The sequence below is a fragment of the Miniopterus natalensis genome, chromosome X (assembly GCF_054644295.1).
Source record: "Miniopterus natalensis isolate mMinNat1 chromosome X, mMinNat1.hap1, whole genome shotgun sequence".
In the NCBI taxonomy this organism is placed as follows: Eukaryota; Metazoa; Chordata; class Mammalia; order Chiroptera; family Miniopteridae; genus Miniopterus; species Miniopterus natalensis.
In genome coordinates, this window is record NC_142103.1 from 9178185 (window position 1) to 9194968 (window position 16784).

Genomic DNA, 16784 nt, shown 5'->3' on the forward strand with positions numbered 1-16784 from the left:
AGACTTCCTTGCTGGTTAGACTTCAGCATTTTCAAATTCCTGCTTTCTTTTCAGGCTCTTACTCAGATCTTGTACTGAAACCTTCATGTGGAGAAATTTTTATTTTATTTTTACTTCTTTTTATGATTTGCATACTCTAGATTTTGATATAGCAAGCTTACAAGTTAGCAACAGAGAGAGGAGTTTTTGAAAGCGCTGGCTGGCTACCTTCACAGTTTTTTCATAATTTATAAATCTTGGTTCAAAATTTTCACTTGGGTTTGGATAACCATTTATTTTCATAAATAATTTTTTATTACTGGGGGAGGAATTTAGTATCCCCAAAGGCTTTTATGCTTCCCTTCGGCCAGCTGGATGCCAGATTTCTGGGCCACATGTTCTCTTGAATAGCAGATTTTAAACCCAATATGTCAAGCATTTTCTAACTTATTTGCCAGACATGCATGAGATGATATATTCAAAAAATTATGAGCAATTCAGTATCCTCTGGTTTCCATGGATAGGCAGTAATGAACTTTCATATTATAATTACAAAACGCTGGTAAGAAAATTGAGAAACTGGAGATTTTAAAATTAATGTTATGACTATTATTATGACATTTGAGAACTTTAAATATTGAAAAACTCAATATCACTATTTGGTGACAAGTTTAGACTTGAGATTTGCAACAGATTTTTTTAAAAATAAGACTTTATCAGTGCTCCTTATTATTATCTACTTCATATGGTATTGGAATGATTGAGTGAGATAATGAATATAAAAACACTTAACACAGTGTCTGGCACAGAATAAGAGCACCATAAATGTTAGCTGTTATTAACACCTAGGAATGCCAATTGTTTAATAACCAAGATACCACTTTAGAGTACATCATAAATTGTGGTTAGTAAAGCTAATTTACATTCATTGTGTTATAGTGGTTATTTTGTAAACCCTAAATTCACTTTTGGAATTCTTACTCAATAAAATTCCCAGTATCCCAATTGTGTTAGAAATTGATATAGATAATTTTTTAATTTAAGTATACTTGGTATACAATATTATATAAGTTATACTACTTTCAGGTGTACCATAGGGTGGTTCAACATTTTTATCCCTTACAATATGATCACCCCAATAATTCCAGTAATCATCTGTCGCCATGAAAACTAACCACAATATTATTGACTGTATTCCCCTTCATTCTTTTCACTCATCCCCTTATGCCCTCCACTCTAGTAAACATCCCTTTGTTTCTATGAGTCTGTTTTTGTTTTGCTTATTTTGTTTGTTTTAGATTTCACATATAAGTGAAATCATATGGTATATGTATTTCTCTGTCTGACTTATTTCACTTAGCATAATACCCTCTAAGTCTACTCATGCTGTCACAAATGGCAATTTCATTCTTTTTTATTTTTGTGTAATATTCCATTATATATATGAGATATATATAATATATAATGAAATATATATGTATATACATACACATATATATACCACTTCTTTTCTTCCTTATCCATTCATCTATCAATGAACATCTAGGTTGCTTCCATATCTTAGGTATTGTAAATAATGATTCAATGAACATAGAGGTGCATATATGTTTTCAAATTAGTGTTTTTGTTTTCTTTGGATAAATACCCAGAAGTGGAATTGCTGGTTCCTGTGGTAGATCTATTTTTAATTTTTGAGGATGCTCCATACTGTTTTCCATAGTGACTGCACCAATTTGCAGTTCCACCAACAGTGCACAAGAGTTCCCTTTTCTCCACATCCTCACCAACACATGTTATTTGTTGACTTTTTGATAATAGCCACCTGACTGGTATGAGGTGGTATCTCATTGTGGTTTGGATTTGCATTTCCCTGATGACTAGTGATATTGATTATCTTTTCATATATCTGTTTCCCTTCTGTATATCTTCTCTGGAGAAATGATTTTTCATGTCCTCTGCCCATGTTTTGATCGGATTGTTTATTTTTTTGTTATTGAGTTGTATGAGTCCCTTGTATTTTTTATATCAACCACTTATATACCACCTGCAAATATATTTTCCCATTTCATAGGTGGTCTTTTTATTTTGTTGATGGTTTTCTTTGGTGTGCAGAAGCTTTTTAGTTTGATGAAGACCATTTGTTTAATTTTGCTTTTTTTTGTCTTGCTAGAGAGAACATATCCAAACAGATATTACTATGTTGATGTAAAGTAGTTTATTAACTATGTTTTCTTCTAGGAATTTTATGGTTTCAGGCCTTACTTTTATAGAATATTTTATATGTATGTTTATCCTGACTAGAGGATAGTAGAAGTGGTCTCTCATAAGTAGAAACAGGAAATAAGAGGTCAAAACCTTTGTTAACATTTGGTCATGAGGAGAAATATGCTAGATTATATATGTTTTGGTTAGTAATACACTTTGGCCAGGAGGGTCAGGTTGTTATAAGCCAGTAAGCTGGGTCTGAATCTAAAAAGTTTTCAGAAATTATAGTGGATCAGGTAGAGTGTGGTAGAAAAGCAGAGTCCAAAGTTTGGGTAACTTACATTAGAGAAGCACATGGGACAAAACTATGTATTCCAAGAAGATAGTTTTCTCTGAAACTGAAAGAGGATGTCAAGGCAGTTGCATTGAAATTAATGGAAGACACAGACCAATAGGGATCAATAAATCCTTATAATTTCAGAGGCAAGGTACTGACTTTCCTCAGGGATTCAAAGCTACTGAGAGTGCCCTTTGGGTTTTCACTGTTGTGAAATGCTACCATAGCCAGGAATTAAGCTCCAACACGTATGAGTTGACAATGAAAGAAGTAAATCAGGACAATTGGGTTAAACCTTTGGGAATCTGCTTACCCATTCTGAACACAGATTGCCAAGATATCAGATATGATGAAATTTGATCCTGAGCTCTTCATATATACACTAACAATTTCAGGCATTTTAGCCATGTAGATGAACCTTTCTGGGCCTCCATTCAAAGTCAAATAAATCAAAAGGATACTTTGTTCATCACTGGCTTTGATAACCCTGTTGTGAGCTCATTTAGAGTTTTTGGACTATATATATTTGATGTGGACTTGATTTTCCACACTCTCCGTTTTAAAATCTGAAATCTGGATTTAAATTACACACCATACAAAAGTTGTCATATAAGTTATTTCCCTATTTTTTGAGTCAAATCAAAGTTGAAATTGATAGGTTTCATAGAGTTGTTCTTACTGAAGTTGACTGTTACTTTTCAGGGTTAAGGTTTTGCTTTTTCTTCTCATAGTATAATTTAACCAATCTTCTTTCCAGATCTCTTCTGCTTTGAGGGTTTTGTAATGCTTCCTTTGATACTTATTGAGATTGACCTTGAGAGGTAGAGTGGAACTATTATATCTGGGCCAGGAAGATGACTTTATAATGACTGTACTTTTCCAAAATTCGATGAAATTATGTTTAAAAGCCAGCTTATTTTACATGTCCTCTAAATTTCTCTATAAAGAAAGGTCCATAATTTCCAATTCAGCATAAACCACTCTGAAAAATCAAGAGAAAAAATGGAGTTCTTATTTTAGAGGTCTTTAAGGAAGGATACTCTAAGGCCTGTGTGAATGTTGGGACATGTAGAACTTAAGGTTCTATACTGTCTGTGTTCCCAAAAATTTATTTGTAACTCTTTACTAGAGCAACCATCTGTTCAATATATATATATATATATTTCAGTCATGTGTATGATATAAATGTGAAATAATGTCTCTAGCAGCAGTAACTTCAGAAACAAAAGGTAGAACTCCTGTGTACACTTAACCAGAAAAATTACTTGCCCAGAAAACTCCCATTGAGTCCACTAGCAGTATTGGCATTGATGTATTAAACTACTTGGTCCTTGAAATCAGGGTACATTTGGTCCTCTCTCAACATTTTCAGTCACAAAATTGTTTGATATTTTCCAGGCCGAATTTGCATGAATTTTAGGGATGATAATAACTATTTGTTAAGTGAATAAAATGAATGATGGATATATTTATTTGTTTATTTTCACCTTCGCCCATCCTCACCCATGGCTAACCAACCAATTGTATGATTCTCAGGACAAGGATTTTATCTTGTTCACCTTTGTATCCCCGGCACGTAGATAAGTGCTAGGTCATACTAGATGCCCAATAAGTATCTGTAGAATTAATATTCAGCAAAATCACCCAGCATATATTAAATATAATCAGTCTTGTGATTCACATTGTATTTTACTCATCTAAAATACTTGAACATTAAAAGGCATGAATTGCCAAATATGTTAAGTTTTCATTGTCTTCGAGTTTAAATCCAGCTTTGGATGATTGAAAATCTTTTAACGGCACTGGGATTTCTGCCCCATGCACAAGCAAGCAATTAAGCTGTATTGTTTAATAACAACTATGTTTAGAATCCAGATTTTAAGTTGTTCTTATATTAAATTGGATTAAAGTATTTAAATGGCATTTGTTAGCAAGTTCTCATAACTTTATATAATATTTAAAAAGAGATAAACCTTTAAAAGAAGATGAACTTCTTTGACAAAAACCAGGCACATACATTGCTAAAGCTATGTTTGAGAGAGACACTGTAGCACCTATTTGTTTTTCTATGACCATTTGTATGAACTGAGATGTGTCTTTTTAATTGGTTTATGAAATGAAATAACTGATCTGCTTTTTGTAAAAGGTATATTAAATTTAGTACTTTGGGAGTATTGTGGGAAAATGCAATTAAGCTTTAAAAAACTTAAGGAAAAAGTTCTGCACATAGGCAAAATATCCTTATTTTTACAGGTTTTTTGGGTTTTTTTTGGTGTTTTTTTTTTTTTTTTGGTAAAAAACTCAGTTTTCCATAGGATGCCTGTGAAATCATGCTTTCCATCTGCAATGCTAAGCACCTCTCATATGCCTCAAGAATGAGTATTAGTGAACCACTCACCATAACATGTGAGGAAAATAGAACCTGAAGCAAATATGAAAACTTGAAAGCTTTTCAACTTTGTTAGCCTGCCAATTCAAGCAGCATGTGGCAGGCGTGTCATATATTCGTAGAGCCAAAATAAATGGCCACAAGAAATTCCAAGGTAATACAGATGTAAGGGAAGTTTAAAATGGAAAGAAAGAAAACATTGTTTTTACTGTTTATTCAGGAGATTGATAAATACATTTAAAGAGATGCCTCTTCATATATTCCTTTAGGTGCCAAATAGTATTTTTTGTGATCTTCTTGACCAGGCATTGGCAATATTTCTGTTCTGTGCTGGTTTGTGGAGGGAAAGCAAAAGAAAGGAGGAGACAAGGAAAATTAGAAAATGTGGGCAAAAGTAGCTGCTGGTGGTGGCCTTGCAAACAGCTCTGGAACAAGTTACTGTTTCTAGTAGATCAGTAGAAAATGTTTATTTCTTTGTTTTACCAAGGAAATGCCCATGAGAAAAGTTGTGAATCCTTAAAAAATTATATAATCTACTTTCTAAAAAGAAAACACTTAATAATGAATCTAGTGTGTGTGTAATTTTAAAATAAAAACTTTTATATTTTTCTTATGTCTTATCTAGAATTCTTATAGATGAACATTAATTAAAAGTCAAAATTAACTTTTATTTTCAAGGAAGAGTACTTTGGAAATGTTTCTTCCTATAGCTTAAAGTGAAATCTCCTCCACTGCCACACCCAGTTCAGTTTCATCACACCGATTGTTGAACAAAAACATTTCAAAAATTAACCTCCTATCCAAAGATGTAGGCAGAAATAATTTGGGAATTCCAATTTTTTAGTCTAAATCCCAGGTAAGATCTTGCTGCTGTCAGATGAGCAGGGATAGATTATTCCTTATGGAAACTGAATGCTCTACAGATCAAGCATCCCAGGTATTAACATTCCAATTTGAAAGCTAGAATTGTGGGGAAATACTCAACTTTAAAGGCCTAATAGATTCAAAACTGGCAGAGGTGGCCAAAGCTCTGCCAGCCTCTAAGGTGCTCATCTAACAAAACTCCTTTTTAGCATGGTACAACAGAAGGGTTAATGTTGAATTACCATTTAATCTTTGACTTTTCAAAATAAGAGCATTAAGGAATGCTATAACACTCTAACTTCCAATGAGAAGATAGAGCCAACAAAACTGAGTAAGACATGATCTGTACCCTCAAGGAATTTACAGTCTATTAATGGAGGAAAACTCATAATCATTTTGCTTCTCTGTGGCTTAGGCTTCTTCTCTATTTAAAAGAGCAAAGGAAGTTCCTTGACAGCAGGGACCCTACCAGTCTTACTCAACTCCTAGAACAGTGCCTCACACATAGTGGATGATGGATAAATGTTGGTACAGCACAACTCAGGGATATCATGAAGATGGTAATACAATCAACATGAATGTAATTTTGAGAATGAATCATGAGTACTATACAAAAATGAGTGGCTTTTCTTGTTTAAGATTCCAAAGAGAGATAAGAGATAAGAAATGATCTCTATTACAGTTCTCTGCTGGGATTTAAACATGAATTTTGGAGTCAGAGGATCTTGCCTCGACTTGTGGCTCTATCACTTAAGGCTTTGTAACCTCAGATAAGTAACCTCTATGAGCTTTATTTCGTTCATCGGTATTTTGCGGTTATCACCCTTGCTTTGGAGCATTTTTTAGAGCTCCAACGATGAATGAAATAAAAGCACTTGTGAACTGCAAATAGTATGTCAGTACAAATATGCTAAGCAATGGCAAGTTTATGTTCTACCTTAGAGGACTAAAACTCATTAACAAGCAAAATTGTATTCTTATTACTCAAGTTTAAGGTAGTGAAGATAAAGCTGTATTGTCTCCAAAAGTAGATCTTATTTAAAATCTGGGAAAAATGGACACCCTCCCTGTCTTTTATACAGAGTCAGACAAGCACAGCTGCACAAGAGAAATTCTTTCCATCGTCACAACAGCTCCCTTCAGTTGTTGCATCCAGCTTTTTCTATGCCAGCTCCAAAAATAGTTCCAGTCTGAAGGAAGTGTTTTGAGGATTTGGCTAGGGACCCAGCAGAGGTTACAGGCTGAGTTAAAAGAAAAAAACCACGAAAATTCCTTCTTCAATTACCCCTATCTTACATAAATTGCATGGCCAGAGTCCACTTTCTGTTTGCATTTTTCATTTGTAAAAGTTCAGCATTTAAGTTTATTATTTATTATCTGTTTCTATATTTCATGGACCCCTGTAGAAAAAAATATTTCTCCAGACCCTCACTGTTTATATTCTGAGCAATTTATATATATATTTGGGGGAGGTATTTTTCTCTTAAACATGTTCAGGCAGCCTATATAATTTAGTTGTCAAAATTTTCTTTAAGTATAAACTTATACTTAAAGAATACACACTTTATAGTGCTTTTCATTACACACTAAGTCAGTTACAGTATGGGACTTAATGTACTCTTGAAATTCAACTTAGCACTAATTAGAAGAATTTGTGTCTAAGGAGAATCTAGGAAAGATTGGTGCAGCCAATTTCATCACTCATGAGGCTTTTTTTTTTTTTTTTTTTTTTTTTTGGTTTTCATGTCTCTGTAGACTTTTAAAAAATATAATAACATTATTAACATATAATACACATACTATCCAATTCACCCACTTAAAGTGTACAAGGTAGTGAATGGTATCATCAGCACTATCTAAGTCCAGAATATTTTCATCATCCCTAAAGGACAACACATACCCCTTGCCCAGGCCCTCACAACCACTAATTTGCTTTCTGACTCTATGGATTGCCTGTTCTGGATATTTAATACAAATTGAACCATGCAATATGTGGCCCTTGTGACTGGCTTCTTCAGTTTAGCATAATGTTTTCAAGGTTCATTCATGTTATAGCATCTATCAACACTTCATTCCTTTTGATGGTGGAATAATATTCCATTTTGTGGATATATCACATTTTGTGTATCCATTCATCTGTTGAGAGACACTTGGTTTTTTCCTACCTTTTGACTATCGTGAATAGTGCTGCTGTGAACATGAGTGTACAAATATCTATATCTCTTTGAGACCCTGCTTTCAATTCTTTTCGGTATGTACCTAGGCATAGAAGTGCTAGGTCATATGGTAACTGTTTAATAACATTTTGAGGAACTGTCAGACTGTTTGCCACAGCAGGTACACTATTTTACATTCCCACCAGCAATGTATGACAGCTCAAATTTCTTCCCCATTTCTCTTTTTATTATAACCATCCTAATGGGTGTACAGTAGTATCACATTGTGGTTTTCAGTTGCATTTCCCCCATCTGGCTACTTTTATATATATATTGTTTTCTTATTTTTTTCCCCTAGAGGTCATTTGCCTGACAACCTTAGCCCTCTAGAACATGGTCCTGCATGGAACATATTGTGAAAGGGCCCCTAAACAAATAAGAGCAGTCATAGACCTTCTGCATGAAAGCCTTGCACTTTGCTCCCTGAGGCCCATCATTCACCGAGTAACTAACTCTTATTCAACATTCATGATTGGCTATTATGTTTTACAGAAGGGAGCTAGATAGTCCACTGCGGCAGATATTGTGGCAAGTAAGAGTAGAATTCTAACCAGTACAATGTACACCGGAAACTAATACAAAATAATCTTGAATGTAAACTGTAATTGAAAAATAAAATGTAAAATAAATAAATAAATACATTTTAAAGTAAAAAAACCCACACAGGGATAGAAGTGACAAATATCCATCTGCCACTGAAGATGAAGAGCTATAATACTTCCCAGGACATTTGTGACCCCAATTCTTCAACCAGAGGCCAAATTATGTTCAATATTTTCTGAGAAGCCAAAGCTACAAGTAATACATTTGAGAAAGACTTCCACAAATAATGACTCAGAGAAACACATGCTTTGCTTTTGAATGAATAAGTTTGCATGGATTTTCTAGATACTTAGTTTCCCATCAGCATCTGAAAAATTAGGTGATATTGAGCTTCCTCTTGAATGTGGAAAAGACAGATAGAAAATTCAGATTCTATAAGGTTATAGAAGACATTGTTTTAAAAAAGTAAATGAAATGTTCTTAAGAACTTTAATTCTACTTTTTTGATAAAGTTAACAATTAGTTGATTTGCCTGATACTCAGAGCTTACTTTTGCTTAGAAAATCCCTGTTATTTTGGTATGTGTTCATGGCATAGTCCCAGTAAATCAACCTTTCATCTGTCTTATCTAGCTGAATTGCTAGAATTTGTTGCTGGTTGACACTGGGTTAAACTGCAAACCTTAAAGCTGAACAATGTTTATTTAATGTATGAGTGAACAGTGCTTTCTATCTCACTTATTTGTATATGCTGAAACCTTTTTCTAAGTTCCAATGTCCCTTCATGGAGACTAATAACGAATAGAGCATACACAGAAAAAAACCCAGCATCTTTTCAAAGGGTTTCTTTCTTTCTTTCTTTTTTTAAATATATCTTTATTGATTTCAGAGAGAGTACAGGAGAGAGAGAGAGATAGAAACATCAATGATGAGAGAGTCACTGATCGAGCCCACAACCCAGGCATGTGCCCTGACCGGGAATCGAACCCTGATCTCCTGGATCCTAGGTCGACGCTCAACCGCTGAGCCACTCCTGGCCGGGCCAAAGGATTTCTTTATATGAAGCACATTTTACATATTAGCATCTATCCTACCTCATTTTCAGTGGGTCTCCATAAAATGTCATGACCATTTTATATGACCAGCAACAATTACATTTCAAGTACATACACAGAGTTAACTCATAGAGCAACTTAAATTTTCTTAACAATTCCTGTTTTGTGGATTTTGAGAGCAGATAATCAAGTCTTCAATCAGAATGTAGTAAGGCCAGTTTAAAGACAGATCTTTTATTATTATTATTATTATTACTGTTGTTGAGAGTTTTACAGATGTCGCCCATTCCCCCCTTATCCCTTTTCCCCATTTCCCCCCTTCCCCAGGCCCCCACCTGTCTATTGTCTGTGTCCGTGGGCTGTTCATATATGCTTATAAGTTCTTTGGTTAATCTCTTCTCACCCTCCTTCCACCTTCCCTCTTAGATCTGTCAGTCTGTTCCATGCTTCTATGTTTGTGGTCCTATCTTGTTTGTCAATCTGTTCTGTTGCTTAGATTCCACATATGAGTGAGATCATGTGGTACTTGTCTTTCTCTGATTTGGTAGCCTCTAAAAATTTGGGACACATAGGTGCATCATAACTGCACAAGAGTCTGTTATGATGGGCTCTGAGACTTTCTGTGCAGTGGACCCCAGAATGAATTTCTTCCCCCAAACCAAAATTAAGCATTCTTTTTAAAATTAGGTTGTTGCCTAGTCTTGTACTGCAACAGTGAATCTAAGTATTTGCTTCCTTTTACTATGCACAATTCTACACTGGGAAATGCCCATTTTATTGACAATGGCTGATTGTATTGTGTTGCACTGCCAGTATTTACATGCTTCCTGTTTTAAATAAGATAGTTATCTCTTGTCCAAATCTAGAGTTTAAGTCAGAAGCATTGTATTATATTTGCTAATTTTCTTTTATGTTTTTCTTGCAGGTTTCTGGGAAGTGTCTTTTCTGAAAACTCTGCTGCTTTGATTCCACTCTAGAGTTGTCTCTTTATAAACTTCTCTCCTTACCACCCCTACCTCCACCCCAAACCTGGTGTAGTTCATCTACAGCAATTTGTTCATTCTTTTGATTTCTTTGATTCTCAGTTTTTCATAGTCAATTTCCCTCATCTTGATTTTGAAGCAAAAATATTTTTTCCAGTTGTAACATCCTTACCAATCTTAATCTTTAAAGCCAAGAAATAGGGATAAAAACTTTTCTCCCCCTGAACTGAGACCATTCCACAAATTGAAGGGCAGCCAACAGCATATGTTTTTTGCCAGAATAATTGAAAACATCAACTGGAGAGCACATAATTTTTTTGAAAGTCCACCAGTTATTTGAAGTAACTTTGGCAGAAGAACAAAATAAAACACTCAATATTTTCACCTTTATGGTTGCCTCAATATTTTAACCTTTATGGTTGCTTTCTTAGGAGTTGGTCTGTAATTTGTTTTTTAGTTATTCTGATACAATTTTTATTGTATGATTGGCTTTTTGTTTGACTAGACCTAATTCAACTTAAGTGAAAACCTAAGTGCTAACAAAGAAACATTTCACCAAAACAACCTGTTATCTCTTTACATATAGCTTGAATTCATTTTTGATCTTTTAACAACAGCATTAATACTGTTCTAGAGAGGGTGTTCTTGATTGTAATTTTGTTTCAATATGACTGCTGTCAATGTTGCCCTGGTTCGTGATACCAATTGGCTGACTCTAGAAGTCTGTAGAGAATTTCTGAGAGGAACCTGTTCGCGAGCTGATGCAGACTGCAAGTTTGCCCATCCGCCAAGAGATTGCCATGTGGAAAATGGTCGTGTGGTGGCTTGTTTTGATTCTTTAAAGGTGAGTCTCATCTAAATGTGCATAATGTTTAAATTAAATGTGTTGATTTCTAGTTTTTGAAATATGGTGTACTTTGATACTGGTAAAGTTAATAATAGCATGAAAGCAGTTAAGTTTTTGTTTGTTTGTATTTTAAGACAGGATGTAGACTTTGTGTTTGTACAACTACGCCAGACTAAAGTTCACCCCATCAAAGTCACTGATCAAGAGAGATAGACCTAAAGAAAAAAAAAATCAAGAATTTTTGAAGGAATGAGAAATTTCAGCTTTACAATACTTCTTTGTATGTGATTTAGGTTTTGGATACAGTGATCATAATCCTCATATAACCTAGAGAAGTCCTTTACTGAATTATGTTATCAAAATACACTTGTCAGGGAACAGTCAGCTTTCAGAGAATAAAGTCAGATCCAGAGAGTATAAGATGAAAATCTCACTACCCAGAAAGAAAATGATGGCATTTTGAAGTTTCTTAGTCAAATTATATTTTGAATGTTTAACTGAAACATATTACTATAAAACTAGGTTCACCCATTTTTTTCTTCCTGAACTGCTTTTTGACCAATTTCAGATTTGTCAGCACATTTTATAAGGAAAGTCCTATCACCAAGGTCAACAAACCCAAATAATATGTACTAGAGAATAAACAAAATATGAAAATAAATGAGATATTATGTAGAATAGAACATATATGATTGTAGAACAAGAAAATGCACTGATTTTCATATTTTACCCATAGTTATCCTTAAATTAAGGATAAATATGTATAAATTAAAGCATAGAAGTAAAAAAGCAATAGATTCCTGGTTTAATTAATAAGAAGAGATTTGCTAGGATGCATTAAAGTTTTCCCCCCAAAATATGTTAGAATGAAGTAAATTTAAGAACTTTCCAATTTCTTGATATTATTTTATACTCATCATGCCCAATTTTACCTCATTGACATTTTTATTTATGCATTGGCTAATAGAGATGTATTCCTTCATGTGGTCTTTTCTTCAGAAAACATTTATCAAGTGATATACTACTTAAGTAGTTACTTATACTTATTTTGTAGTTACTAGTTTTTGTTACAAACCATTCCAGTTTAGTAATGGAAACTTGTTACCATAAATATAATGGTAATTCCTACCATTTAAAATGTCTGGATTGCTCTTATTTGCAATAAATATTATGACTAAAGGGCTTATTCTGTTCTTTATTTCAGAATCATTCAAGTTTCACCTACAATTATTTTGTGTATTATTTAAATCTACAGCTGCAGAACTGGGCAGTGCCATGAAGGGGAAAGAGCACTGGTTTAGTTGTGGGGGGAGGGAAGGAGAATATGTCTTTCATCCAGTCCATAAAAAGGATCTGGCACTGCACTAGGCACTTTACATATTTACTTTCAGGAGATCTGGTATACAATCCCAGACCCACTACTGACCTTAGCTATTTAACCTGACACAACTTAAGTTCTTTCATCTCTAACAGATGGGCATTCTTCTCTACTTATCCTCCATGATTATTGTGGAGATTCTATTAAGAAAAATGAAAAACCATCTATCACTATAAAAGTGAATTAAATGAAAGGTTTTCTTACTATTAGCTAACATTTTTTAGGAGCCTTCAAAAGAGCTCTGTTAAGTTAGTGTTTATTTAAAACTACATACTCATGTTTCAAATGTATATGCCCAAACCTAGTTGCCTGAGTGTTATGTTAGTTCTTCAAGCTAAGTATCACTGTTTTTATGGTTTACTCTTTGATATAGAGTTCCTTCCAGGTTTTGTAATGTCTGTATTCCCAGGCATGTAGTGGAAGGAGACCTGTGATGTTCCTAATCATTGTTATAGTTCAGATCACTTCTTCTACTTAAAGGAAATAGAGTGCCATAAAGGAAATATTTTGAGGAAAAGTAATATGGAAAGTGATTGTTAACAGAATGCACACTGCACTATCACTTTTTAAAGCTTGAAAAATGTTTAATTCAGAAACTACATAGATAATGGCCAATAAATATTAATAAGCCATTTAGTTATTTAAATATACTATCTATTCACTGCATTCAGAGTTTTAAAAAAATTTTACATTATGTTAATACCTGATGACCAGTCACGCAAGATATAGATGATTTACATCATCATTACATTCTCAAACTTTAATGAAAACCTTAATGTTTCAAATATTCAGTGCCTTTCAAAAAATTTCCTTTGCTATTTGGATAAAACATTTGTCACAGATCCACATCTTCACAAAAGCTTTGTATTTCTCTTCCTTTTTTTTAAAAAAAAATTATTTTTGTTTAAAATATTAGAGATGTCCCCTTTCCCCCCAATGAGCCATTCCACCCCATCCCCTCCCCCTCCCCAGTCCCTCTCCCCACCATTGTCCGTGTCCTTGTATTGTGCATATATGCACATAAACTCTCGGTTACTCTCTCCCCCTCCACCCACCCGCCCTCCTCCATCCCTCTGACACTCGTCAGACTCATCTCTTCTTTTATATTAGTTGAGGGTAATTGATCTATCATATCTATGTACTCCTATCATATCTATTATACACAAATAACTCACCTCATGGTTATTGCAGCATTTGCTACACCATCCCCCCCCGCTTAAGTTTGTATAATTGAAACACCTTTGAAATGCATCTGTTCACTGTTTTTTTTTTTCTTTCATGGGTGGTTAAATAACTGAAGCAATCATTTGGTGAGTTTTAGGCTGCTGCTTTTGTTTTTGTAAGGACCCCTTTAACACTAGGTAATCTACCAGATGATTATGGTTCTTTGCTTTCATAATAGGCAAAAGAAATATAATGTCCTACACTGACTTCATAATGAGAGAATATTGTGAAAATAAGGGGGGCAAACTTGACGGCTAATTGTGCATTGTGAATGTTGAGTGTTCATTGATGAAGGTTACACTATCTTCAGATAGAGCTTTAGAGAGTGCAGCCCACAGATTAATTTCCAGCTACATAAAAGAGTATTTTGTTTTGTTGATATGCAGCTGTTTTTTACTCAATTGCCTAGTATACTTGACACAATTTATTTAAAAATTTCCCTCCAAAATATTGCTTAACTCATTCTGCACAAAATTCTTGATATTACAGTTTGCCATTGATTTGTGTGGGTATTTTTATTGAATGTCCCTGGAAGTTAACAAAACCTCATCACTAAAAATACCTACCTAAAATCTTTGAGATTATTTTCATAGCCAAGAATGTTATCTTCACCTATTATGCTTCAACAATGTCAGGATATCTTGAACCTTCCCCTCCATACCTGAAACAGTGTCATATCAGCCATCTGTTTTCCAGAAAGAATGTAAACGCTATCATTATTTCTTTATGGCATATCAACAGCCATCACATCTTCCCAATCCACTCACCACTTTGGGTAGTTTTGTAACAAAAGTTCTCAGGAAAGGCCTTAACAGCAGGCATAGTCAGAGAACAGTCATGTAAACCTATATACATTCCTAAAATATTTGAACTGGGTGAGGAACACACGTAAAACAGCCCCACAATATCTTCAAACATCTCAGATGACCACAAGCATAATATTTTCACAAGTGAAACTGGTTCTATAGGCCTATGAATGTGAATCTATCCTTGTAGGTCAAATTGTCCTCAGTTACCAGCATATTCTGTACTAGTATCACTAGTCACAGCATTTTTGCTAGTTTAAAATTTGATCATTTTTGACTGAGTATTTACCTTATCCTTGTTTGCTAAGGGAAACTTACCAGGAGTAGAAGACTCCTAGCAACATAATTGCAAGGGTTGCTGGATTATGCAAGATTTAGAACCATTTTTGAGCTCCATCAGAGGTGTCTGCTGCACTATAAAGACACAAAGGCAGCACCTGTCATCCTTAGACTCAAGGAAAATAACATTTTTCTTAAGGATCTCTAACTTCTATGATATGGACCTTAAAAAGGAAGTATCTTTGGTGAAAGACAATGCTATTCTGGACACTTTAACACCACTTGAAAGACTTATGGACAGAGACAACATTTGTTGCTTTCAGTTTTATATCCCACATCTGAGTGAAATCATATGGTTCTTAACTCTTTCTGACTGATTTATTTAGTTAGCTTAGCATGATATTCTCAGGGCCCATCCATGTTGTTTCAAATGGCAGTATTGCACCTTTTCTTATGGCCGAGTAGTATTCCATTGTGTGTGTGTGTGTATATATGTGTGTGTGTGTGTATGTATATATGTGTGTGTGTATATACATATATATACATATATATACATATACATATATATACATATATATATACACACATATACATATATATATATTCCTTATCTTCTTTATCCAATTATCATTTGGCGAAGGTACTTTTGTTGTTTCTATGTCCTGGCCACAGAAGTCAAGTCAAGCTAGTGAAGTAGAGCATCTTTTCATATATCTGTTGGCCATTTGTATATCTTTTTGAGAGAATTTTCTGTTCATATCCTCTGCATATTTTTTACTTGGATTGTTTGGTGTTGAGTTGTATGAGTTCTTTATATATTTTGGATATTAACCCCTTATAGGAGCTATTTTTCTGATCAGAAAATAAAAACACAGTTTTCTAGAAAACTGTGATATAGAGACAAATATTTTCTTAAAAAAACGTGTAATTCCATTACCCAATGAAACTCCTCACATGTTGGTGTATTTTGTTTCAAAATTTCTTTTAGTGACAACTGTTTTTTTAAGACAAGATTCATTTCTTCCACAGACTCCCAAAGGACTTTCATACTTGTGAAGGAATAATATTTTAGAAATAGGCTTAATTTAAAATATACCATTCTTTAAATAATATGCAGCCATCAGAAGTTATGTTTATGAGAACTATGTCAGAATAATAATAACAAACTCTATGTTCTATTGACTGCGTACTATATACCAGAAACTTTTCACATGTTCACTTTAATCCTTCCAATAACCCTGGATAGGCTTTACCATTGGATAGGCCAGATTTCACCAGCTGTGTGGTCTTGGTTTCTGTCCCTAAGTTTCCTTGTTTGTGAAAACAAAGAACTTACTAACACCTACCTCTGTAGTTACTGAACATTTAAATGAGATGATCCAGGTAAGGTGCTTGGAACGGGGCCTGGCTCATCATAAGCACTCAAGAAATATCTTTCCAAAAAATAAATTCTGGGTGCCCTGAAAATATAAAATTAAATCATGATAGTACTATAATAACGTATAGGTGAACATTTATAATCCTGTGTGGGAAAGATCTTCTAAGCATTCTAAGGCAGAATCAATAAAGGCAAAGGATTATTATTGGCCATACAATAAAAATCATTTCTGAATGGCAGAAAACACCACACAATTAGAAGACAAGCAATAATTTGGAAAAAAAACTGTGACACATAGATGT

The 16784-nt window shown here is 34.1% G+C and overlaps 1 protein-coding gene across 5 annotated transcripts in view; it reads left to right on the top strand.

Moving 5' to 3' along the window:
• The window catches only part of MBNL3 (muscleblind like splicing regulator 3), a 96232-nt gene that overhangs the window by 30692 nt on the left and 48756 nt on the right, over positions 1 to 16784 (top strand). For all 5 annotated transcript variants that reach the window (XM_087829426.1, XM_087829427.1, XM_016197999.2 and 2 more), the window contains one exon: positions 10513 to 11414. In XM_087829426.1, coding sequence (XP_087685552.1) covers positions 11238 to 11414 — 177 coding nt within the window. In that variant the 5' untranslated portion in view covers positions 10513 to 11237. The remainder of the gene's footprint in view (positions 1 to 10512; positions 11415 to 16784) is intronic.